Source organism: Oenanthe melanoleuca, chromosome 3 (assembly GCF_029582105.1).
Source record: "Oenanthe melanoleuca isolate GR-GAL-2019-014 chromosome 3, OMel1.0, whole genome shotgun sequence".
Classification (NCBI taxonomy): domain Eukaryota; kingdom Metazoa; phylum Chordata; class Aves; order Passeriformes; family Muscicapidae; genus Oenanthe; species Oenanthe melanoleuca.
The window spans coordinates 46,902,440-46,930,251 of record NC_079336.1 but is presented as its reverse complement, the minus strand read 5'-3'; the positions used below and the strand labels follow the sequence as shown (position 1 = coordinate 46,930,251).

Genomic DNA, 27,812 nt, shown 5'->3' with positions numbered 1-27,812 from the left:
GGCAGCCTGGGAGGGAGGGCTGGGAAACACAGCTGCAGGCACTCAGTAACCTCTGCCAGAGAAGCCCTTTAATATAATGCACTTGTCAGATTAATTCCACATTGATTAATTCCTGCATATTAATTCTAGACTAATTAATAATTTCTGGAAGGCAGTGGAGAGAGTGGTTTTGTCTCCAAATGAGGGCAGTGACTATCAGGATGCATGAGCTAGCTCTAAGGAAATGGCAGGTTAAGACAGAGGTATGGCAGAAGTACTCTTATGCTTCTGGACCAGTGCTCTGGGGCCAGGCAAGATACTTGAGGATGCCTGATGACATCTATTCTTAGACACCTTGGAAAGACTTCTAGGTTAACCACCTCACAAGGGGAAGAAGCCCTGAGCACAGAGAAAAAATATTCCCTGCAATTCAAGATTTGCACTTCTGAAAAATAGTTTTAGGCTAAGATAGCAGAAAGGAAACAGTCGGGAAACCAATAACACCGCTTTCATAAAGCATTTATTTTTTTATTTGAAAACATTATACAGGCATTACATTGCCACAGCCAGTCCATATAGGTGCATGCAAATATCAAAATGGAGAAAGGTTTATTCAGCTTCTCAATGCAGGATTTGGGGTTGGGATTTTGTTTGCCTGGTTTTGGTTTTGGTTCATACTTCCATCTGTGGTGTCAAGATTAGTGTGCTTTATTATGGCATTTAACAATAAAATCCTACCCATGGGGTAAAATTTATATTTGTAGCTAGCTCAGGAATACTAAATGGTTAAAAAAAAAAAAAAAAAAAGGAAAGAAAACAATACTACACGCTTGTCAAAATGTTAATAGCACAAGTTAGCAATCTCTACACTATACATTGAAACTTCTTCTTATGACACAGTGGTGCAAAATTTTCAATTGCTTGGTCTATCGTTGTGTGTTTCGAAACCTTATAGCTGGAACAAAGACAAGGTCTGTCTCCCAGTGAGGGTTCTCATCCAGTATCAGAAAATGACATCAGTCTTGCTAAGGGCTGCCCAGGGCCAGCAGTATCAGAGAGTTTCAGTCTGTTCAGGCAAGGAGCTATGCAGAGCTAGAGACGTCCTACGCAACACGGAGAGCAGCTGCCGTGAGATAGCTGAGCCTTTGCTGGTCACTGAGGGCTCCAACTGCAGAACACAGGCAGGAATATTTTCCTTCTCTGGACCTCAGTTTTTCAGCCAACACAGTTATTTGTAAAGCTACACTACTGCTTTCCTTTGAGGTCCATCCGGGACTGGCGCACCGGTGCTAATCCGAGCATCCGCCTTGGTTATCGGGAAACAGCGAAGCAGCCCCGCTTTGCACATCCAGCTCCTCCTGCACGAGGAGCACAGGGGGTGGCTGGTGGCAGTGCTCACTGAAACATCCATCACTCATTCCTGTACAACAGAGCCTTTCAGGACAGCCTGGTAAAATCTCTCCAGGTGGCTCCTCTCAGCCACCCATGGATCGCAGCCCCTTCTCCAAGTCAGGAGAAACTCCCAGCCCTCCCTGCCCGGAGCTGCCTCCTGCCCAGCTGTTTTCAGAAGAATAACAAACATCTACGAGTTAGTGTCAGAAAAATGAGGAGGGGGAGGCCGAAGAACTACATACATTTGGCTTAAAAATAAATACTAATAAGGAAATTAATCAAAACAGTTATGCAAAAGGAAGGAACTGTAAACATGAAACACACACGCACACAATCCTCAAGGTTCTCAGACCAACACGGGGACTAATGCTCAGAGAAAGGTATTTAATTGGTACAAAAGGTAGCAAAAACGACTGAGATGGCAGGTGCCCACCAGTGTGCCACTGGGTACCTGAGGGAGCCATGATTGTAATCAGACCCCTTCTCCTGGGGAATGTACAAAATCCACCTTACGTCAAAGCTCTAACAGGGCTTGACCCAAGGATCTTACCCTGAAATGTAAGGTAATCTTTCTTGTGTGGTTTTTTTTTTTAATTTTTTTATATTTAGACTTTCCTTAATATCCCCAGAATACAGACTTTGTTTTTCTGCGAGAATCCAGTGGTTTTTTGTTTTGTGTTTTTTTAATCCTCAATAGTTCAAGAAAAAGAAAAGTTTGAAAACATGAGTGCTAGAAAGATTTAAAAACCAGAAGACGGGGGGGAAATCATACATTTGTTAGTTTAGTACCAAGGCATCTCAACCAAAGCTTTTGGGCTAGTTTTGGGCATGATTTGGCAATATTGCAGAACCTTCCCTCAGGTGCAGCAGGGTTGTGGCAGACAGCCTAAACACAGCAGGAAAGAAATCACCTCTTCTCCACAGCAAGAATAAGATACAGCATTCTTCTGCTGTTCAAAAGCATTTTGACATTTGCCACTTCATGTCTATTATGCATATATACTCCTCTCTCAGTCTGCTTCAGGGAAGTTCTTTCTGTATTAAAGCAGAACAGGACTATAAAAAATGAATGTTACCTCAGCAGAAATTCATCCTGCTTGGTTGAACTGTGTGACCTTTCTAATCTCCAGTGTATAGATTGATTTTTTTTCTTCTTTTTTAAATAGAAATAGGTAAGTTGTATTTTTCAAACACGAAGGCCTACTTTTTGCTTGAAACAGTCTTTTTCAGCAGAATAACATTCAAATCAAATTCACTTTCTATGCCCACAAGCAAAATATTCATCAACCATGCCATAGACTCCATTTTCAAATACAGTGAATGTATACGCACTTTTACAGCACTGTTACGTGCTTCTTAAATGCCTTCTTTCTGAAAATCCTGAAGCATTTTAAGATAACTTGGTCCCATAGCACCTCTGTGAGGTAGGTAAAATGTCATCATTCCCATATATACTGATTGGGAAACTCAGCCACACAGAAGGTAAGTCATGCCCAAGGATTTATGCAAAGATGTGGCAGATTGGTGAATAAAACCAAGATCTCTCCTATATTCCTCACCTATTGTTAGACACAGGAACACCTTGTCTTCCTTAATTTTAAATTACAAATAGATAAAGGGTATTGAAATAATGATTTCCTTGTACTGGGCTCTCAGAAGAGCAAACACACAGGCAAAGATGGATTTTTCATGGTGTGACTAAGATTTTCCCCATTCTCATAAGGCTCCTGAGGCAGAAGTACAGTTGTATACAGAAGCATGGAGCACACCCTTACTATTTTCACACGTCCCCAGGAATGTAAGAAAACTGCTGAATTCTTCTGCTTGCCTCACAGTTAATGAAAATAATTGGCTGCACCCTGCCAGTAAAATGCCTTTGTGCTATTGCAGCAACACCAGCAGATGGTCCAGTCTTTCTGCTCATGAATTCCTCCCTTCATCTTCCTGATTTTTACAACCTGTGGGTTTTGGTGAAAAACTGACACATTTCTAAATAGCTATTGTTAGAATAATGAACCACGGGAGACTATGCAAACTGGAACAGCAGAAGGCACCCTTGATGCTCTGAGTATCTAAAATAAGTGCCCTGATCCACATGATGTGTCATCTTTCCGTGGAGGGGTACAATACGTAGGAAACTAGAAAATGCATTTTTCTTTCTACAGGTTAAAATTGTAAAAGTAAGAAATCTGTGTTGAGTCATGACTACAGAGAAACTGACTCCCTGTCACCTGATGCAGAACCTTGGCCACCAGGAAATCTGCCATGGATCGTAGAGAGGTCAATGCTTGAGTACTTCACTTCTGCAAATATAGAAAGGCTAAAATGCTCGCCTTATACCTATTCCTAGAATAGAGACGGATATTGTAAGTTGTCCCTTCTCTGGATTCATGGATCAGATTACCTAGAAAGGGCAACTAGACAGCACAGAAGAACTCATTGTATTTCCCTCACCAAATCCAAGGTGCTAGCAAAAATGTGTCAGGGTGTTGTAACCATGACTAACCCATCTGTTATGTGCAAACAAAAAAATTTTAGAGAGAAATTAACAGTGACTGCACAAAGTGTATCTGCTGTAAAAAGGCATTTTTCCACAACTGGTGTGGCTTAGGCATAATATCACTCTGTGTGTAAAACACCGTTCTATGAATTTCTTTTTTTGTAATTTCATCTTACATATTATCTTTCCCAGGTAGTTTGACATGAACTGATTCCTACACAGCAGTTTGTGTTGCAAACATGCCGCTCATTTCGTAAACGAGGGACTGGCACCTCCTTGCAAGGAACACCCCGGAACAATTAATTTGTGTTTGTATGAGCTTTCCTTATTTGCTACCTTGCAGCTCACCAGTGTACCTGCACCTGGTAAATACCTTTCTCTATGTACAATACAGAGATAATGGATATACGAGCTCCACTGTCAGCAGGTGATCACCAGCCCTGGCTTTACGCGACTCTGACGTGAGGCTCCTCCTCTGTCTCCTGCCCCAGGCTGGTGTATGTCACCGAGGGCTCCATCTGGCTGGTGGCTGGCAGGTCCACAACAGGCCCAGAGGGGTTCCGGAACTGCTTGTACACCCGAGGATCCTGGGCCACGTAGGTGGATGTGGAGGAGTAGAGCACCAGCCCAACGAGGATCGTGAAGAATGACAACAAGTAAAGTCCTGAAAACTGAGCAGAAATAGCAGCAGAGTCATCAGACACGGCACCAATTACCCTGAGTTCATGAAGACCCACACACAAGGTTAGGCACAGGTCCTTGTTTTGGCATGCACTGCACAGAACAAACTCCCCATCATTTGGATGTGAATCTTTATGGAATTTTACTCTTTGAAAGTTGATTTACTCCCACCAGTTCCCCTATCCTCTGTAACCAAGAGGTAACTAGTGCCTTCCCCTGGGCCAGACATGATAAGTATTGACTTATCAATACTGGCTGGGACTTGGGAAAGCTGAGTTTTGGTCACAGAAGCAAAGCTGATTTTTTCATGCTTTTAGGCAAGTTAGCTACTCCTCTGAGTCCAAGTTTTTCCAGCTCCAGTGTGAGGTACCATCATCTACAGCTGTCAGACAGGCAGTGGACAAATCTGAAGTTAGTTACAGCTAAACCACGTCTGTGAAGTTAGCATGCTGTTGGAAATATAAAAATATCATTAAGTAATATTTTCAATAATATTTTCAATAAGAATTTAAGAATATATATATATACACTAAAATATATATTTTAATAAAGGCACTTAAAAACCACCCTGTCTGTAGCTTCTCTTGCTTGTGAACAGAAAGCAGGTGCTAGAAGATCTAATATGAGTTTGGACAGGATGAACTTCAGCTGTGAAACATGCTCTGGGTCAACATCATGAGGTTTGAAAGTACACATGGAGGGCAGTTCACTGAAAGCTCAAGTATACATATTTTGGCACACAGCTTCACTAGATCAGAGGTCGGCCTGAATTTTTTGACATATACAGACTTGTGTCTGAACTAAAAATACAACACAAAGAACCTTTCTGGCAACTTGTTAGTCCTTGCAGATAAAGCTAAAGGCAAGGACAGGGTTTCAAAAGCACAGACCATTGGCTACTAGCTTTGGATACTGGGTTCTGGCTATGGGGGACATAAAAATGGCTTTAAGCCCATATGACTTGTCTGCTCATCCTAGACTACAAGTTATTTCTTCATGCATGCTGTGTGTGAGAAACCATGAAGGACAAATTGCACAGCCACCTTGTTGAGGATATAAATGATTTGTATTCAGTGGAACTTCCAGAAGTGCACCTGAACACCATCAACTACCTGCAACCTGCTATTAGTTTCTCTGTGAGGTACTTCAGGATTTTATGTAAAGGCGTCTGCAAGTTTGTTTGTTAATCCTGATTGACTCTGCATTGATGGATGCCCCATTTTTAACTCTGGATCACTTTAGCACAATACAAAATAGACAGGATGGACTCTATTATCTTGGAAATTTTGGAGCAATTCTGCTTTTTATGCTTAAAGAATTTATTGTTGTGGAGAAAACAAATTTTACTTAAGCTAAATTTGCAGTGATGTTAATTGGTCATAAATTAATGGTGTTGATTGTTCATAAACCTACAAAACCTCCATCCAACCTCCTGCCTAAGGAAGCATTTGGCCTTTTTACAGAATCTTCAGTATCTCTGAAAGCTTTGATCATATAACCCACGGTGATACGTCTGTGTGTGTGTTTACCACATCCAGTATGCACGTTCAACAGGGAAAATACCACAATGGAGAAAGTTTTTAAAGTATGTCAGAAAGATTAGAGGGCAGGAAAAGTTTTGCTTTTCATCAGCTTTTAATTGCTTTTTAACATGTACATCACCAGGCCCTCAGATGTTGTGTGGCAGCACAGTTTGATGAAACCAGTCAGCTCGGTCACAGAGACACTGTCCAGCCTCACCCTGCATCTGCTGAAGGATTCCTTCCATGTGATACATCCCTGACAGGACTGCTTAAGCTTAGATCTCCCCCACGTGGCAATAAAACACAAGTCAATAATTGCAGAGACATTTCTGGTTGATCTTCCCCCTTCCATTTTCACTACAATTTTTTTCTCAGCACTTTCCTTCCCTCTTTCACTTTGCATTTGAACTTGAGTATCACTTGGCAGCAGTGAAGGAGACTAAGCTCAAGCAAATCTCAGGAGCCAAATGCATCTAGTTTCCCATTCCTAGTTTCCCACTGTCCCTCATTCCCACCTTATGCTTGAATTTCTCACCCCAGCCAGCCAATTGGCCTGGCCCACTGCATAGCCAGAGTGCCAGCCAGATCTGTGACTGCCTTGTGTCCTGCTGTGAGGAATCTGTGGGACTTCCAGCAGCTAAATGCTCTTTTTTTTCTGTTCTAGGAGCTGCCCAGACAAAATAAATTCATTTTTGCTCTGGTTCATGGCTCCAGCTCTATCATATCCCTGTCCTCCTGGCCACATCTCTCATTCCTGTCTCAGGGGCTTCCTGCCAGTGGGTTCTTTTGGCTGATAATATTCTTTCCATGGTAGGGTCCTCCCTTGTGGCAGCTCTCCAGCCTGGGAGAAAGGGTTTGGGCATAGCTTGGGTCTGTGAAACATTTGTCTTTGGTATCTGTGCACAGCTAGTTCAAAGAAACCTGGACTCTGACAGTCCTATGACAACTCCTTCCTTTTTACCTTCCTTAGAAACAAGGTTCAGGCTGAATTCATTTGTGGAGCAGCTCTCTCCAACACTGAAGTAGAGGGGTAATATAGGAATATATACTGAAGTATATGGAAAATCTGTTTTTGTCAATACCCTGTCAGACTGATCCAAATTTCTTTGAAATAAATGGTTATTTTCCTTCTATTAAAACTGCAGTGAATCCATCAGTGCAATGGGAAGATGCAGACTCAGTTCCCAAATACAAAATTTGTTGTTCACTGTACTGTGCTACTCAGACTCTAGCTGAAATCTGCAATTTATGAAGGTAAGATTTACAGGCACACTCTACTGCTATGTAGGTTTTGGAGGTTTTTTTAATCTTGATCCGAAAACCATCTACTCAGATTTGCTATTAATAGACAGGAAAAAGAAACACATTCAAAACCAGCAGAAAGAGTTATTCTTAAGAAATGAAGTGAGAGAAGATCACTTTTCACTGCCACTCTAGGCAATGGCAGTACCAAACTGATGGTTCTTGGGAAGTGTGTAATTTCCCTCTCTGCCTAAAAAGCTGCGTGAGAATGATATTGTGCTTCATTTTACTGAATTACCTCTTTCTACAGAAAACGTATTTCCTCTAAGAAAAAATATTTTTAAAATATCCAGATTTGTATGCCTCTCCAAATCCTCCCCTCCATGCTAGGCAGGAAAAGAGTAACATGGTCAAGAGAAGATGGTTACCTCAGATTAGATAATGAGTGTCACACACCCTAAACGGACTAAAAGTCAACCCATGTTTCTGCATCATTAAACAGTTTCACTAAGGATTTTGTATCTACATGTATAGGTACATATGTATATAAACTTGCTTATCCATGAAGCTTATTGAGAGACCAGATGACTTTGTGGTGGGGTCTATGATCTAACACTCTTGAGTCCCTGGATTTGATTTTCATCCTGTGACTTTATCTTGTGAATCATAATGATTTTAGATGCTCCTCAGTTTCTCACCCATTTAAAAGAGATAATAACACTTGGTTACTGAATAAAGATGGGTTTACAGAATCAAAATGGGGAATAGGGATCCTCTGAGGAGAAAGCAGAGATCACCTTTGCAGGGAAAGTGCCTTACTTACAACATTTCAGATTTCATCACTGACATGAAAAGCATCTGCCAAAGCTTTTTAAGCAGTCAAATCAAATAGTTAAATCAGCTCTACAGATCTCACCATGTTTGCTCTGCACTGATATCTGTGTGTCTATAAATGTTCTCCCAATCAATAGTATTTAATACGGATGATACAATGATATTCATAAATGTTTAAACGAACTATGAAAACACACACAAAAAAATCTTCTCTAGACACCATTTAGTACCTGTGGTGAAAATAGCCTACATTAAACTGACATTACCTTTCAGCATGTAAGAGACACATCTTTGGTGCCTCTCAATTTGAAGATAAACACACAAAGCAAAACCTAGATAAATACAACATGATAACATGCTTAACAAGATTTGGTCAGCCTAACCATAGAAGCTGATTCTGGTGAGTGGACATTTCTGGTATATATCTGAGCTGCTCATTAGGAACCCAGTACTTGAATGGATCTGCTCAGTCAGGTTCAGCAGACGAGCTTGTGGAAGCTGGTGGCTTGGCTGCAGGAATATGAGCCTCACTCCAGTGAGTGCAGCTGCAGAACCCCACCAGGAAAACCACTGAGCAGCAAGGCCCAGCTGATCACAGCAGCTGTAAGGTGAAATTACTCTTTCTATTGTCTATGCACAACGCTGTTGATGCTAAAAATGAAAAGAACCCAAAAAAAAAGAAAAAAAAACCCAAATCTGCAGTGCTACATACAAGTGTAGATCAAGTTTATAAAGCACAATTTAGCTTATATATATAGCATTTTTGTTGCAAGTGAATCAAAATTAAGTCAAGCATCACAAGGTTCCTGAAATAAAGAAGATGAGTATAAAGGCACCTGAAAAATTAGTAATTTAAAAAATCCAAAATACACTATTAAACCCTTTAAAATTTACTCCCTACTAGTTTTTATCCTCTACTTTTTACTGTCTGTCCATGTGAAACTTGTCTTTCATATATCCTTAAATCACTATGGGTAAAACATTTCTATTGTTTCCTCTTGAGACTCATGCTTTAAAGTAATCCACTTGGAAAGGTGGGAGAAAAGGAAGCTTCTTAATGCAGAGATGAGGGCATCTGATTTCATTGTCCTGAACAGTGATTAGACAGTAACAGAAGAAGAAAAAAAACACAAAGAAAAACTGTTTAGAAGGTAGTAGACTCATGCCTTAGTCTGGAGAGAGCAAGCCATTCTTCAGTACACAGGTTATGAATTCAGAAGGGAAAGCCCAAAGAAATGGCATGGAAAAATCACAACTAGGAAACTCTGTGCTCACTGACTCCTGCCGAATTGGGAATCTGCAGAGAAGTAGTTCTGGCTGTCACAGATGTCCATGTCCATGTTACCACTGACACCACAGCAAAACAGTATCCAAAGTGACAAAATGAGACAGATGTGAGTCTGCAGAAAAGCCCACACAGACAAAGAACAACGATTTGCTAATTTTGGGTTTTCGCTCAGCCATTGTGATAATGATCTTGAACATTATTACAACGGTTATGAAAATGCAAATTCTGTTTTACTCAGTCCATTGAACTGGAAATAGTTGCAGGAGCAGACTATTTGAGCTGCAGCACTCCAGCACTACATTTGTATTTCAAAACAGCAGCCACATACTGAATCTCTTGATAGGTAGTATGAACCACAGCTCCTAGCCTATGGCAACCCAACTGTGCTTTTCAAGTCCTTAAAAAGGCTTTTTTTTTTGTTAAGGTACTAACAGAAAATTTATAATTATCAAGTTTCACAAATTCAGTGATAAAGTAAGAAATGGAATAACTACATTTTTCTCTATCTCATTTGGCAGTTCTCCACATTTTGGCACAAATGAATAAAGAAATCAGGTCCATTAATTCAAATTTTAAATCTCAGAGAAAAGTGACCTCCTCAGAATCACACTGATGAAGAGGGGTAAAAATGTACATATCAGGTGGAATTCATCTAGTTCCATATTTTTGCTGGCACCATCCATGCTCTCCAGATATGCAGTTCCCTCCACCTTTTTCCTTCCCATCAGTGGGTCTGTGCAGTGCAGTGAACTCTGCTTTCCAGACTAATTCAGTTTGTAGCAAACACTGCACAGCCCATCAAAGCTAAGGCCACTAGGTGTTCTTTCACTGACTTATGGCTTTTTCCCCTGAGTAATTTCACACATGAATACCTGAGCAGGCTGAGTGAAGGGAGTTAAAAGCAAATTTCTCTCATTATCTTTTATATAGCAAACAGACATTTCCACTCTGTTTGATAAATTGATCGAGAGGCTGAGCCTCTTTGCACAATTTTCTATTTTCGCCTCCAACATAGCAAATGAAGCTCACCGTGATCAAGTGCAGAAGTTGCACTGTGGGATGCACAACTCTCCAGCCAGCAGCAGAAGGCTGAGGGCTCTGAGAGCTAGGAATTCACACAGTGTTTTCACTTGCCTGGCTGGATGCTACAGCCACATTACTTTATTTATAGTAACAGGAACCAGCATCCTAGTCATAGCTAGCAGTGCTCTGTGGTGACTGCCTTGGATCACACCCACGAGGATCTGACTGAGCCTGTCTTGGATCAGCAATATTTTTGTCCCAGCCTACAAGGAAGATACCTTTTTGGGATTCAGAGGAATCACAAGGAATGGTTTGAAACAGACTTATCAAATCCACTTGAACCTTTCTGTGTCCTGCCAGATTTCTCAGTTTTTAAGAAAGCTCCAAAGGGACCCAGACCACTGAGGTAGGGTTTAGAGTGCCTTCCCTGCTCACCAACTGCAGAAGCTGGAATGTCTGAGCAGAAATGTTGGTTCTCTTGCTGAGGAGGGCACCTAGGGGTGCCCATATCAGTAATGATCATAACTTCTGTCTACTACCAGCAGGATTGCATTATCTTCACACTTTAATGACCTTCAGCTATTTCTTGGGCAAACCATGAGGATAAAGTCTTAAGTGATGGCTTAAAGCCAGTCACTCTGAACGCAGCTGGGATGAAAAGTGAAGTGTGTAGCTAGCTCCTCCACACCTTTCATCATCACTGAATGATGGAGGTTTGTCTCAACACATCACTTACCAGCAGAACCCAAACCAAGAAGTTTCTGATCTGCCTGAATGACAGTGAAAACGTGACACTGCCCTTGTTGCAATTTGGTGAAAACAAAGAAACCAAAGGAAATTTTTCCTGTCATTTCATGCATGGCAGAAAGGCCATACTTCTCAATTGCTGATGCATGCTTGCACCTTCAATATGATCTAACTCAGATGAAATGCTGTCCATTACTATGGCTTATGCTGAATTGCAAATGTTGCATAGAAACTGTGCTGACAAGGAATCAGATGAGACATTTTCTGTATTTTCCAGTTGATTTTGTTCTACTGCTTGCATGTTTTACTCCATCTAAAACATACTGATCTATGCTTTCTGTCATACAGCAGCACCTTCTATTTCACTTCTTGCTGATGGGCACAGTTTAATTGGTAAAACAGTGGTCAGTGGGAAACTCCTAAGCTTTCTTAGCTTTTAGATGCTGAGGTTATCTATAAAGGAGAAAAATGAGCAGGGTTTACTGGAAAACTGTCATGAGTCCTGTTAAAATTTAGGAAACTTAATAGATTTCCTGGAATTCACTGGTGGAATGAAACAAATTATGGAGAAAATAGATAGCACTTTGGGAAAAAAATCTCTGAGCTTGACATAGGCACTGTAAGGCAAATAGTGATTTAGCACAAAGCTGCATGATTTCATGCTTCTCAAATGGCATCCTCAGAAAAAATTAATAATAGCCTGTCCTTTCTAAATACATGCCTGATAGGGCAAAATGTTTGTGTGAAATGGCTTATCTTCCTTTCCTGAGAGATGGGAACGCTGCTTTCTCTTCTGTCTCCCTTTGTTGCCTCTGACATCAGACGTGGAGAAAAAATGAGCCTGTGTTCAGTACCCCTGCAGTACCAGCAGTCTGTCTAATTAAAAAGTGCAAGGTAGAATGAGCCCTGCAATCTGTTTAAATCTTATCTGTATAGGAAAGAGATTTTCATGTGAAGTTCAAACACTTCTATTGCATTGCTCTAATTTCCTGTGAGAATCCTTACTGTGGCATAAGGGGGCTTCATTTCTGATTATTTTGTGTCAATTACTAGGCAAGAAAGTGTAAAGGACCTATCCTTTTAGATGCTCTTCATACAAACAGGAGGAACACAACAGAAAAGCTTATTAAAATCAATTTCCCCTCCCCACTTTTACCTTTCAGTATTCTTTGTTGGTTTGCTCTATCAGCTGCCAATTGCCATGTGTCTTTTTGGGTTTGTGTGCAAGTGTTTAAAACAGGAGCAGCTGTCTGCTGTAACTGATTCTCTATTACTGTACATGAGGCTAATTGTGCCCAGTGTGTTCAAAACCACGGTTACAATGATGGATTCATCTTGGATTCTCTGTTTATATTGTTCTGCTGAATCTAACAATACATTCCTATAGAAATTCCTTCCCGAATGGTGTTCTTTTCTCCTGGCAATACAAGTGGGGAGCACTCCCACCCTGAGAAACAAGGACTATGCAGCTGCAGTGACTCTTAGCATGAGTGGCCAGGGCAGCTGTCTGGAGGCAGTGTGACATGGTGTTTCATGTCAGGGCTCTCTGGAGTGTAACATTTGCTGCTGGCAACGAGAGGCCAAACTCCAGGAACTGTAAGACTCTCAAGGCAGGTGCATGAAGGAATCAGAATGGAGAGCATGTCCTAAGCTGTCAAATCTAACACCCCATTATTGCTCACAATCAGAGCACATATTTTTTTCACTTCCCACTAACCTATTTGAAATGATCCTGGAACCTCCCTGCTAAGATAGCAAAAAAATCCCCCCAATTTCTATACATTCTCATTTTCCACTCACATGTTCTTGTATCATTAGATCATATAATTCTCCTTTTCTCCCTGTGAATTTATAGATTAATTCATATATGTTAAGGTTCCATAGTCCCTCCCAACCCATCAAAGCTATGTCACATGCAATAAAGATTTTTTAGAGATCTGCATGTTCAGTACATTGTTATGGGCCACATGGTTACTCTGTCAAGGCTTTGGAGCAGATAAGAGAAAAAGGTCTGCTTGATGCTCTTGAGCTGACAGAAAAAAAGGCTATAGCTGCAGCTAGAAAAGTGCTGTCCCTGAGATGGCAAGTTGTCCTGTCCTATGGCATTAGCACTTCTCCATCAATACCAGAAATACCTAGACAGACTCATTTGGAAACAGCTTTGTCAGAACCGTGCTCAAATTCTTCCCATCTGTTGCCACAGACACTGCCTTGCACTTTGTGCTTCACAGCATTTCTCAATGTCAGCCAGTTCTAGCTGCCTGATTATTCTAATTCTTCTTCCTGCTGAGGGTGCCAAATCTATTACTACAGTCACTACACAAGACTGGTCTTCACACCAACTCTTTGGGACCTCCATCAGCGAGTTCCTTCGAGCATGCTGCTTCTCTCTCAGCACACTGCCTTGTCCTTTATCCTCATTAGCCAGCTTCTCACCTGGTTCCAGTCTTTTCATCACTAATCCTGCTCTTTTGCTTAACTGATAATTTTCTGTGCTGCACTGTTCAAGAACCTTGCACGTTAGATCTACCATTTGACTTTTCCCCCACAAAAGTCAGTTAAATATTCAGATGGACATCAGATTTAAACAGGATTATCTGTCTTCTGTGAACCAGCCTGCATTCTACCCAATTTTCCATTTATCTCCATGTCCCTAATTATGTCTACTTCCGATTTTATTTTCTACTCCATATAAAATTTTAAGTATTCAGATTATTGTGTTCTGTTTCTACTTCTGACATAGCAATTTCCATTTCTATTAAAGATGGTGCATTGTCTTCACATTTAACTCTTGTACTTCCTGAATATGAAGATCCCAATTTTGTTTTGGTGCAAAGTGAAAAGTTGTTTAATTTTGGCCTGCATTGTCCTTGCACAGCAAAACTATTTCTTCTCTTAATATAAAATAAGAATTTTTTGCTGCTTGTTTCACTTTCTTCTTCATTGCCAAGCTTGGTTCATCTTTTTCAGTAATTAGACTTCACTACTCCTTTTTACCTGCACAATATTAGTTTTCTTCTATGAGTCTCTTTTTTTCTGTTAATTTTTAACAAATTTTTAAACAGATGGATTGTCCAGTTGCACCTGGAGTTCCCTACAAGTTGTCCTCTTGTCACTAAGATATAAAATTCAGATTACTATTACTTAAAGCTATTAAAAATCTCCTTCAGATCCATTATAAGCCTTTTAAGTGTTCTTTGCTAAACTTCACTCATGTAGGTGGTGGGAATAATTCCAGAAGTTTAGTCCAGCTAATAAAATTGCTTGTCAGCAGTGCTGATGTCAAGCATCTATCCCATATTATAGGTTTGAAAACTTCCAGTTTAGTGAGAAGGGGGAGTCTAGACAAAAAGATTATTTTTTTTTTTTTGGTAGATGTTCTAGAAGCTAATAAAATACTCCACTGCTTAGATTGAAACCATGTAAAAGTGATGTTTTCTAACTGATGTTTTGTTTGTGTGTTGATCCATTCCTCCATTCTGGTAGGAAGAAGAAGCTGGTGTGGATGTTGTAACCCTCTGTGTCTGTAGCATTGACTGACTTGGCTGGTAGGAGGCACAGCTGGAATAAGCACTTCAATCCAATTGTACACCAAAGCAGATTTAATATATGTTCCTTCCTGGCAGCTCATAGACCAAGGCATAATTTGTAGGGCACACATAATTCTGTGCACACTTCTTAAATATTCTACTTTCTTTTCTGGTCACTTCTTGACATAAAGTTTACTCAGTTCCATAACAAATCTCCAAATTTATAATGAAATTATTGCATTTAACTCTTAGCATTTTCTTTCAAAGATGATTCTGTCTACATCTCGCCTTTGTTTCCCTATGCAAAGGTGAAAATATGATTCAAAGAATCATAATTTCAAAATCTTGTAGATTTTCAGTAGCTGAACCTTGTTTAAGCTTTTGAATGCAACTGCTGCCTTGCTAATTCATTGGTTTTTTTTTTCTTTTTCTCCTGGGTTGCAAATTATTGCTGAGATATGCAACTCAGCATATTCATTGTATGCCCTTGTCTTAAAAAATATGCTTGTCTTGTGAAATGCTGAGGTTTTTATTTATGCTGATTTTTTCCTCCACAAGTAATTACAAAACTTAGCCTCTTGGTCTTTGCTTTCATAGTCATTGAGCATTATTTAGAAAAAGTATGTTGTCAGTAAGATCCATCTCTTTAGATAGGATGACTTCATCATGTTTTTTCTGTCTGCACTTCTTCTTGTGATAAAGATGGTTATTTGCTACAATATTTTTTGCTCTCTGCAGTTTGCAATCCATTCTCTGGTTCTTGGATATTATGTGTCTTTATTGCTGTGATCCTCCAGATTTCCTTTTTCAGCCCATATCCACCAGCACCTTTAAAATCGATATGGTTTTGTTGAAGATTTATCACCCAGGAAGAGTTCACTTAATACTTGTGAACTCTCATACTGGGTAGGAATTAAAAGCTATTTATTTCCTTCAGATTGTAACAATTACACTTCACAATGCACTCTTGTGGTATACTTAATAAATCTCTGTGCAATTCCCTAATAATTTCTTCACTAATTCCATAAATTTTATGTTTTAACACTTGAGGTATGCAGGAAGGTGTGACACTCAGACATAGAAAGATCTGATTCAGAAGTTACCCACAATAAAATGAGGGTGGTGGTGGTATGGTGGTGGTACTTTGGAGTATTCTAAGATCAAAATATGCTCACTTAGCATTTCTGTTTTGATAATTAGGCATTTCCAACAAAAATGTATTTTCCTAGAAAGCTTCAAAACATTTCTATTGTGTGCACTCTTTTGACATGAGACCAAATGAAAAAATCCCAAGCTAAAGGCACTGAAAACAAGCTAAAAACTCAACATTTATGATGAGCTAGTGTCTGAAAAAATATATTTGAAATCAAAGCTTTTATCATAACTTCTGCAATACAACTGCCACATCATTTACACCCCTCTTGACAGCTTCCAAAAAGTGAGTGTCCATGTTTCACTATTCAGGCTTTGCAACTAATGAATCTATTGCAAGATAGCACTGTGAAAGGAAGACATCCTTTTAAAAATGCAGTATTTTGAAAAAGCTGCCACATCTGTGCTGTGTTCTTAAAATCTGTCAGGCTGTGCAATAACTTGGTGGGAGGCATTTAGTTTTCCAGCTTCTACTGTCTTCTATAATTTCACTTCATAGCATTTTTATTGTATGCCATCCTGCACCATCACAAAAAGGGTGAGTGGATGGGGCCCTTTCTGTCACAGGAATTTGTGTGATCAAAGACACACCTAACTCCTTTCCACCTCAAGGCAGCTCTTTAAATATAGACACCTAACTATTTTCTAGTTGTATATAGTTTGGAGGAGGAAGTTCAAACAGCTAACCAAAGAAATAAATAAATTTAAAGAAATTTGAAAATGATGCTGCTTAGATGAGAGGCATGTAGACAGTACAGCTTAATGGGAGCAGAGATGCTGAGAGGCATTCCCACCTTAAGAAATTTAGTACTTTGGAAAAGAAAAGGAAACATGAACATAGGTTTTTTTGAACATTACCAATGACATAAAGAATTAACTGGTAATATGACTTACCCTCATTATTATCACAGGCTCAGAAGTATTCACAAGGATAAAAGCCTTGTGCGACTAAATTCCATTAAAACAGAAAGTTTATGGATCAAGCAGCTTGCATGCCAAATTTCATCAGGAAAATACCTTTATGACTGAGAAAGGGATAGTGTAAAACCCAGTTTTTTAGCCTGCACTGCCTGCTTCACTAGAAATAATGATGCACCACTGACAGCACCACTGACAACAACACCGTCAAAGTTAAAGTAGGTAGGTGTTAGTTCCCTAACAAGTACAAGCAAAGAATAGGGTTTTACTGACCTCAGCTTATACTCTCAGGGAAGTTTAAAAAAAAGGTGAGAACATAAACTGAAGTATTTTCTCAGTTATGTCAGAGGTTTGGGAAAAGACTCTCAGATGTTTATGGATGGCTGCCAAATAAAAATCAAAGTAATAAACAATCCTCCCACAAACCAAACCAATTTTATTTAACTCCTGCTATCAAACCACAGACTTAGTATCCACTCTGCTCCAACAAAATCCAGGACTGCCTGAAGCATACAGAGTCAAGGTCAAAAAATAAGGTTTCATCTGCAAAGTCATGAAACTGTGAAATTTTAAAAAGATTATCCCTTGAGTGGCAGGCTTTCCTAATTTAGTAAAATGAACTGAAGTGCACCAAAAACAGCAGAAAACTTCACACTGGCTTCAATACATATTTCTAGCAAGGTTCAAATTTTCACTACAGTAAAGACTATGCAAATCACAAATTCACAGGCACTGCTTAGGGTCTGTGCTGGCAGAAACAGAACCTGGAAGCCCTTTCCCCAACCTTCACCCTCTCTTCTCCAGGTAACCCCAGCCTTCATGGCTTGTTTCTTGATGTAATGGGAAGACTGTCATCTGCTCTCTTCCATTGGATGAATACTATTAGAATTTGCACTGAAAAGTAATTTTTAGGAACATGACTGAGTATCAGCAAAAGAGGTTTCAAGTAGCACAATTTCAGATTTCTGTTCCTGGAAGGCTTTGAGTATCATGTTTATCTGTGTATCCAGGTCCTTTGTCACAGATACTCTCCGAGATTCTAAATCAAGATACATGACTTCCCTGATTCATTATTAAATATATGCATTTCCTTCATTTGGGAATTGCTACTATATCCAGACATTCTGAATTTTTATAGCTGCATCTTGGATAAAGTCATGAATGAATTTGCCAAGGGATAATATAATTGATTGTGCTTGGCTTGCTAGGTAATGATATAATATAGTGTAACTCAACCTGCTGGTCCAGAACACAATCAGTATTCATGCTCTAGCTGCTGGAAAATATAAAATAAACTGCTTAGATTATTTAGTAAGAACCCAATTTGCTCAGAAAGACTAGAGACAACACAGTGGTTGCAAAGGAAAAGTAATAAGTCTAAAGTTACATAACAAAAGAGCTATAGCTAAGACTAAAATGTAAGAAAGAACACTCCTAAGAAGAAATGCCCTTGTATTTATACAAAAGTTCTAACTCTGTGCACCCAGAGAGGTGGCCCTGAATTTTTTAGCACCACTGGGCTCCATGTATCCATAATAAAGAATGGCCAAGGACAGTCCTGTAACTTGTGCCTAAGAAGGTGGTAAAATGAGAACAGACAGCTAGGAAAGTTTTGGACATAAAAATTGTATAACACATATCAATATGGTGAGAATTAAAAAGAAAAAAGTTAAAAATTGAAGATATGGTTTTGCATACTTAAATGCTATGACAGTGATGGATATTCAGCTACCAAAGAGGCCTGATGTATTTCCCCATCTGCTGGAATATCTGAAATCAATTATCAATTAGAGAAAAACTAAAAAAATAGCAGGGGGATGCAAGAACTTTTAAAATAGGTGAATTACAGTCTAGTAATCTGTCTCCAGTTGAAAGCTATATATTGTTACATTTTAATACAATAAAATCCTGAACAATTAACATCTTGAATTATAAATATATCACAGAACTGTGTCAAGTTAACAGGCAGAATTTTCAGCTTCCATGGGCCTGGGAAGTGTTCAATGTGCCAAGAAGATGCCTGCATGTGGGGTAACACTAGAGATGCAGCTGTTTATGAACTCACTCATGTCCTGCAAGCAATGAAGTTGCAAGGCTGTATCGTATAAAAATGAAATGCTAATGAATCAAAACACTTCAACGACAATCTTCTCTTCAGTTTGGTTTCAAAAGTTCTAAAGCTCAGTTAAACTAATTTCCTGCATTAATTTAATAGATCTACTGCTATAGGTGTGATAAGCTTGTCTAGTGACAAAAGTAGCAGCACAGGGAAAAATCACAAGTGTTTTTTTGAAGGCCTCATAAAATGATATTCTGCAAGGGACATTAAACCATTCAGTTGATCCCACTTCAGCATAAACCCATTTGCTTCTCAGTGAAGTGGGGCTGTGCCCATTGGCCAGTGCAGAGAAAAGCAGGAGCTGCAGGAGATGTACAGCTGGGCTAGGAACAAAACAGCTCTTGAAAAGATATGAAACAAGCAAATGTACACAGTCCTAGGAGGGGAATTAATTCAGATCACTTCATGCCAGCACATTGACTTCATTACTGAGTACAAGTCACACATTTCACAGTTCCGCTTCCTTAGATAAAATGATACCTGATAACAAACCATAAAGAAATGGAGGAGGTCATCTGACTACAGATAAAAAATGGTAACTAAAGAAGAAACCAAATAACTAAGTGGACTTTTAAATCTTTGCATATAGCCTCTCTCTTCAATTTTTGTCTGCAGTGTAAGTTTGAAGGGTGTGAAGGAGACACTGACAGCTTGAGAAGTTGATGCTGCATTTCGGGTAAAGGTCCTTTCACAAACTCTGATAAAGGTCTTCTCCTTATCAACATTTCAGCTGGGAAGAACAAAGGAGAGACACGTGAGTTGTATGGATTGCAGGATGAGTATAAATTACAAAAGAAATGCAGTGATGAAAAATGTCAGTGCTGGCTTACTATCTATGGGGTAACTAGAAAAAGAGTAAAAAAGCATTGCACCAGGTGCTGGAGGAACCAGAACCTTGAGCTGAAGGGGCTGTCTCTGGGAGGATGAAATCCAACCAGATGAGGTGCAGAGAAGGGCTTGCTTTGATTAGTGAACTAAGGACTGAGACACAGTATGATTCCTCTCAACTGGTAGTAGGAGTTACCAATGGAGTAAAAGGCCATGGGGATGGTAATGGATACTCTTGGTAGAAAGAGTAATGGACCAAAACCAGGCACAAGTAAATTTATGCTGGAAATAAGGAGGTTTGTAACTGTTGGAGAAGTAATGCTCTGGAAGTCTTCCAAGGACAGCAGTGGAGGTAAAAAACCTGAATAGGTTTAAGTAACTGTCTGGTAAGTGTTTATGACAGCAACAGCATGATATAATCAGTAACCACAGGAGATTTGCAGTTTTCTAACAATTAGAGCAAGGGGCAGAGAGGACCATCAATTACTTCATCTATGGAACTCAACCAGTTTACCAAGAGAGATGTTGAGATGGATGCTTTCAACCAGAAAACATTTCAGTTCTGAGCTTCTGTTCTTGAGCACTTATTCCATACAGGTCTTGAAGGGAGACCAAGATGCCATTATGGATGGGAGCTGACATGCACTTACTGTAGGAAGATGGGGGTCAGTAAAGCTGAAAATTCTGCCTTTCTGGCTCTTTTAATGTACCCAACAATTAGACATAGGGAAGAAATTAAACCTTTAATGCACCTTTTGCCTTTCAAGTGTCTGAACATTAAAGTTTGTGTTTGCAAAACTGCCTTTTTTGTTAGGTTTGAGCAATGCAGAGCACAGAGCTGTCCAAACTCTGCTGCTTTTTGAGTCTTTCCCTCTAGTGAAGTTTGATTTTGCTAGTATACTACCACCACTGTTTTCAGAATAACATTTATCTTTCATTGTGTAATTTAGTAACTTTTCTTAGAAATGGTGGACTAACATCACTAAATGTATTTGTCTATGGGTATCAAATAATATTATTAACAGGAGAGAACAGTTTTCAATGTCAAACACTTTAGGTTTGAAGCATGAGGCAGAAAGGTGAAACAATATCACCATGAGACAGAGGTGCAAAGCAGCAGGCAACCCCTACATCGTGTTTTCATCATATTTTTGTTTCTATTCTTGCTTTTCTTCTGTCTGCAAAATTCTCAAAGCCACAAAACCAAAATAAAAGACAGTGATGACAATTTCGTGTTGGACTCTGAAGATTTGAACTTTCACTGTCTCATTCAGATTCATTCAGGTACTATTACTGTAACAAAATCTGATTTGAATTGATTACACACTCAGAATTTTAAGGCTTTCTTTTGCCTAACACTTCTAACACTATTTAGCTATCAAGTAGCCTCCCTCCTATGAATAAATGATGGTAGAAAGCAATTGCTTCCAGCACTGCAATGTTATTTTCACAGGATGGGACACTGGGGGGGATACTTGTGAATAATGAAGTGCCATTCCTCATAACTGGAGGTCAAATGTGGTCCTGTACAACATGGTGTTTTAAATATTAGGGGACCTGGGAGGTCACAGTTTAACTTCAATACAAATATGCTGCACATTGTGGCATTTACAGTAAGAGGAAAGACACTGATATAGCCAAGAGAAAGGTGTAATTTATGAATAATTTACTTATAAATTCAGAATTAGGATAAATGAAACAAGCTTGTTCCCAGGCAAAAAAAAACTCTGGGAATTTTGGAAGAGTCTTTCCCTTCATGCTGCCACCTTAGGTCTGTTCACAGCAGTTGAAAGCAACCTTTGATAAGTAAGATGAAATAATTGATACAGTGGCTGATGAACAGGTACTCAAATCTTAAAACTTCCAACAAAAAGACCAAATGAGCTCTCTTAGGAAACAAGAAATCATAAAATAAAATTAATTTTAGTGTAGGAAACCTGAAGTAAAAAAATCAACTGGCACTTTTATTGTTTAGATCTAGCAAATCTTGGAGGCTTCTTTTGTTTACATGTTCTGCACTGATGTTTCTTCAAGCACACTGCTATTACCCAAATACATCTCTCATTTCCACATACCTTGTAGTGGAAGAGGAATAATCCACAGAAGAGGCTGTACAGGTCAGCTGTGAGCAGGGAGAGGTTGACAGCAGTAGCACTGGTTTTCTTTATGACCACTGGCATAAAGCTGTAGAGGCCAAACATACAGGCACTAAAGCCAACGTACAGCAAGCCTGCAGAAGAGAAACAAGAAGCAAAGTGACCTTACAGCCTGCACAAACGACTTTGTTGGGAGGAAGAAGGTTGTGCTATTAAGAAAAGAAAGAAAAATTCAAATGAAAAATATACAGATAGATAGAGAGTGAAAACCATATCAATGCTGGGCATGAGGTCCTTTGGGATGTCCTTAATAGCAGAGTTGTTACAATTTGGTGTCTTATATTACCAGTGACTACCTCATGTCCAGCACAGACTTGGACATAATGATGCATTTGAACATATCAAATCTAGTCTCTGCAGGAGCTGAATGTCCCCAAACCCAGTGAGTTCAGCTGAGTTGGATGGAGCACACGGTGTTTTCTGAGAATGGACCCAAAACACGAATGCAAAATTATTTGCAGAGGAGCTAGTGAGCAAATGGATGAACGAGTGAGGACAGCACTGAAGTGTCAGAGGTCCTAGTCCTATCTTGCCACCAAAACTGACAAACCACAGTTTTGCATCTCTGTTCCTCTACTCCTTTTTGTCTGCCTTCCTTAATAAAACTTCTGTGAGCTGAAACTCTTTCCTTCTACATGTTTACAGAGTGCTTCAAACAAATTAGATTGTTAGACACTAATATAATAAAAATACATTACAGTAAAAACCTAAATTAATTTAAAAACCTAAATAACTTACTGGGAAAGAATTCACTGCTTCAGTTATTGCTTGATAAATCCCAAGGCAAATTAATCAATGTGAAGCTAAAAAAACGAGCAAACACTTTATTCATCTGCTCTCATGCAAATGATATTTCTTAGGCTGCTGTATGCTACAGAATTCCCAGCTGATATGTGTATGAGCCTAAATTTAGACTCATGCCAACTCTTCAAAACATGTTATTGACTAAAAGTTGTAGAAAATAGGATTGCCAAAGTCCTTGAAAGGGATGAGAAAGCATAAAAAAGGCCATTTAATGGCCATATATCTGCTTGTGGATCCATTTAGTTAAAAATTCTTTAGAAAAGCTATCTGAAGGACAAAATCAGCTGTGACAGATTGAGTCCTTTAGAAGCATATGAACTGAAGTGTACATTCAACTGAAATAAATGCAGCAGACATAAACTATCAGTGTCCATACATTTTATGGCATGATAAGGAATTTGAGTTTACATTCAGCATATGGACAACCATGGTAAAAACTGCTTTTACCTATAGGCAGCAAATTGATAAGGTGTGCATTGTATACTGATAACAGAATTAAATTTTAGGCAGTGCTTGAAAGCTGCTTTATTTAAACTTTGAGTCTCTTCTGTACAAAGCAAATAATTGTACCACGAGGAGTGTAATTTTTGGTCAATGGGAAATTGTTTTGCATAAAGGAGCATTAAGCCAGCTTTTCTTCCAGGCTTAAAAAGAACAGGTCAGGCACTAAAGCCATTCTGGATCAGAAGTCAGCATTGTCAAAGTACAGCCTGCAAATCACCAGCTGGTCCACCAAGCCTCTGGTTGTCTGGATTTAACACAGCTTTGCTGGTTTATGCACTCAACTTACAGTATAATTTTATGGTGCTGCCTTGGTGTTCACATTATTTGACAGCCAGCTTCACAGGCTGCTTTTCCAAAGGGCATTTCAGTTCCAGTGGAAAATTGCTTAAACTGTAGCTGTCCTAGCAGAGGTGAATATAAAGTGGCATTTCATTTACAGCTTAAAAATACATGTAATATCCACCAGCTGGGTGGCATTTAGAGGTGATAATAAACAAGTGAAATTAACACCATATGATTTTCAGATATCACTTCTTAGAGGGACAATTTTGAGACTGAAAATATGTTTTAAGTCAACAGCTGGAAGCCTCAGCCTCCTCAGGTATCACAGCAAACAGCAAACCTTGGAATCACCACTAGTGCTGCAGTCCCAGCAGACTCCAGAACCTCTCTGGGCAACCTGCTCTGCTGCCTGCCTGTCCTCACTGTGAAGAAGATTTTCCTTTTATCCAGTCTAAATCTGCCATTTGAGCTCCTTCTTCTCTCACCCTCCTGCCATGCAGCTCTGTGAAGACCTCAGCTCTGTCCTTTTGACAACCTCCTTGCAGGTAACTTCTTTCCCCAGGCTGAACGAGCCCCAGTCCCTCAGTATTTCTGCATTGCTCTTTACACTTGGTGTCTTCACACAAATGGGCAGGATCTATCCCTAGGGACCACTCTAAAATAGCCCACTATTACCAGGACCAACATGACTTGAGAACTTCTGGTCTTGTTCCTGAGCAAGCTGGTTGAATGTTGCATGGTGCAACGATGCACAAATGTTGCCTTTGTGCTTTTATTCCAACAGCAAATGTTTAATTGGCATGGAATGGAATCAGTTATGATCCTCCATACTGCCTTGGAACAAAGACCATTCAGAAAAACTCAAACCCCTGGTAACAAAGGGCACTCCCTTGGAGCTACAAACTGGCTTTTCTCTTAAATAAAACTGATGTGAGTTTATTTTTACTGTTTCATCTATCACTATAAAACTTGTCATGGTCTCAGATGAAACCATTCAGTCAAAACTGTAAAATCATCCTCCTTTTAGTCTGATTGTCAGCAAGTATTAATAGTTAAACCTTCAAGGATTCAACCAGAGCTACACTGATTCACACTAAGTGTGAAGATGATGATATGTATCAGGGCAATTTCCAAAATTAACACCAGGAGGGCCACAGCCTGTTTTATACATGATAGACATAACAGATTGGCTTTAGATCTTTATATTCAAAAATCATTTGCATCAGTTGAAAGGTAGCTCATCTGATCTTAAAAGCACAATTATGGCAGATGGCAACAGGCCACCTTGAGTAATTTATTAGGTTCCCTGCTGTGACTTTGTCACCACCATTTGGAAGGCTGATGATTTAACTCTGCTGGACTGCAGGTCTGAGTCTGTCACAGTGGATAACTACCCAGGACAAGGCTGTGAACTCCCTGACACAGATTTGTCAATCACTTTTTGACAATCTTGTATCACTGCCAATGCAATGGCAAGTACATCAGGTGCAGTGGAAGCCAGGGAAGAGCTACAGAGCTGTCACCATTCAATCCATGTTCAACTACACCACATTTCCAATTATTGCTCTAACAAAACAAGCACATATCTATGATGCTTTTGCTAAGATGATCTCAGCCTTGTGAAGCATAAGGACTCTTCAGAATTAGCAATCAACTTTCAGGGGCATTTTGGCAGCACCACAGATGAAGTAAGACTTTATTTTAACAGCACATTTCACTGATACTGAGTTTGAACAGAAATCTCATGGAAGCAAATATAACATTTACAAGGATAGTAGATTAGTTCACTATGACCACTGATAGTTCAATCAGTACCAGATTAGTTATGTCCCTAAGCTCCTTCTCATGAAATACAAACACTGATGCAATGATGCTAATTATCTCAGATTAAAGAAGGCCAATACTTCTAGTACACAGTTGAGTGTGTTTCTCCATGGATACTTTCAATTGATTTGTCATTAAGTTTTACAGCTCAACCATCACATTTCCAAGATTTCTAAGTGCAATATTTTGTGAAAAATGTGCTGTATTTATCAAGGCTTAGGATGATGAAATTGTAAACCAAGTTTAAAGAAACCAACTGTATTCTGCAGTTTGTATTGCCTCCCCTCAGGAATTCCCCACATAATCAGTTGGTTTTGCACATTTCTGAGTTGTCATTTTGATGTTCAGTCTGAAACTAGGTAAAGAGCTATTGTCAATGGATTCCCAAAGCTTGAATCCTCTGCAATCAATCAGCTCTATGCTACTAGTATTCTTTTATTTCTTCTATTCTCATAAATACTGAAAGAGTATTTATGATATTATAGAAACTCCCCTAAATATTGATTTGCTTTTAAAACAAATAATTCATTTGACTAATTAGAAGGGAGTCATAAACTCAGCTTCCAAACTGAAATGCAAAATGCAATCCCCTGCTTGGCAGGACACCATTACAGCTCCATTGGGCACGATGCTCCCAAAACTTGTCTAAGGGACACATCTGCTACATTCCACCAAGACTATTTGGAAAGCAATTAAACACTTCTATACAGAAATGCTCCCCCTGGAAGTGAATTTATGAGCCTATAATATGCACTGCAAGTACTTTTTTAGGTTATTTTGTAAAGTTCCATTTTCTTTCTTTGGCTTTTATTGAAAAGGTTTGGCTCTTAATGACTTATTGCCCCAGTGTTGCATTGAATCTTAGAACTGGAACCCCATTATTGTTTTATCTCACAGCTGCCTGAGTGATTATCTTATAGCAGTTGTACACTTAACCTAATCATGTAAGGAAGGCACAACACAGAGATGGAGGACAGTTCATTTAAGAACAGGCATGAGGCATGTAGCTCAACCTTTGGTGGAAATCAGTGGAAAAGTCACAAGCACTGGCTCCCCTGAAACTCTCCACAGGTCTCCACACCTCCTTCAGCAATCACCTTCAATGATTTAAAATGTGTTCTTACCTATTTGCCAATCCCAGGGGACTTTCAACAGCTCTTTGTGTTCCATGATTGCACTAGAAGAGAAGGCAAAATGTGATGGAAAAGAACAGAAGTTAAATTATTTCCACTAATTCAATTCAAATGCTGGACAAAACAACATAAATAACCTTATAACAAAAAATCTCTGTATGAACCAAATGCAATCAAGAGTTTGCTAATCTACTCTGGCATTATACTTGTGCCTGTGTATTTGAAAGATCTTCAGGGCAGTAATCAGATGTGATAGCATACAATTTCCCCTGGTTTATTTCCAGCTCTATATATACCTGCTCTACATGCCCATTCCCCTTAATCAATCCTCTTGTACTATTCTGACTTAATATTCTGAAAGCTTTTGGATGTTAATTATTAATAATGTACCTATCTGAGTTATTCACACTTCAGAATAGCTCTGCAGTGTAAAATAAATAGATATCACAGGCTGGTTTGGGAAGCATACTGTGATTTGTTACACACTGAGAGAAACCAAATAGTCACAGCAGTGAGAGTCAGGATAATAAGCAAAGGATGGGCAAACCTGCAAAAGTCCACTCTCAGTATCTTGTAAATCTTGCACTGTACATTAACATCAAAGTCACAGATCCATAAAATTCTAAGGTGGCAACAACTCAGCTCTTCCCAATCCAGGCAAATAGACCCTTGGAGATAAGATATCTCCCAAGCTAGGTCTTCACTCAGATAACTGCTTCCCTATGTGTGTGATTTCCAGATAAATCCTGCTGTGCAGAACTCTGCATGCTGGTCAGGACACTATCTTAAACAAGTATAAAACATGGAATTATACAGATTGAAAAACAAAGTTCCTGGCAGAAAAGGTGGCAGGCAGAAGACTAAGTCTAATGGTAAAACTACAGGAGCTCAGCAACTTCCAGATTAATCTATTCTAAAGAATATATATATCCTGGAAATTGTCATTTGCTTGCTGCTGATGTGAGGAAAATCTAATACTGTGTACAGAATGGTAAGAGTATATTCTTATAGGTGTCTTTGCATGCCTAAGATATATGTCTCTTTTATCAGTAAATCCTGAAGAATAGAATGGAAACAAACTGCAGTAGCTCTTGGTCTGGGAAAAAAAAAATTCACATAACTTAAGCATAGGAACACATCGTTCATATTATTGCTTAGCCAATATAAAAGATGTATAAAACAATATGCTATGGCTTGTGATTCCTTATGATCTGTGAAAGAGAGGTGAGAGAAACTTTGTCAGAAGTGGCTATTTAGTGATGCCAGAGACACTCAAGAATTGGAATCACAATTTTAAAAGGTTGTGTAGTTGGAGGAGGTCCCTGATGTCTGAAAAGAGACAAATACAACATC

General features: G+C 39.3%; 1 protein-coding gene across 1 annotated transcript in view; it reads right to left on the bottom strand.

Annotated features, from left to right (window-relative positions):
* Positions 1–481: 481 nt before the first annotated feature.
* SLC35F1 (solute carrier family 35 member F1) overlaps positions 482–27,812 on the bottom strand; it is a 220,878-nt gene continuing 193,547 nt past the window's right edge. Inside the window, exons 6-8 of the mRNA XM_056488595.1 lie at positions 26,451–26,503; positions 21,832–21,986; positions 482–4,542 (exon numbers count right to left, since the gene is read on the bottom strand). Coding sequence (XP_056344570.1) covers positions 4,318–4,542; positions 21,832–21,986; positions 26,451–26,503 — 433 coding nt within the window. The 3' untranslated portion in view covers positions 482–4,317. The remainder of the gene's footprint in view (positions 4,543–21,831; positions 21,987–26,450; positions 26,504–27,812) is intronic.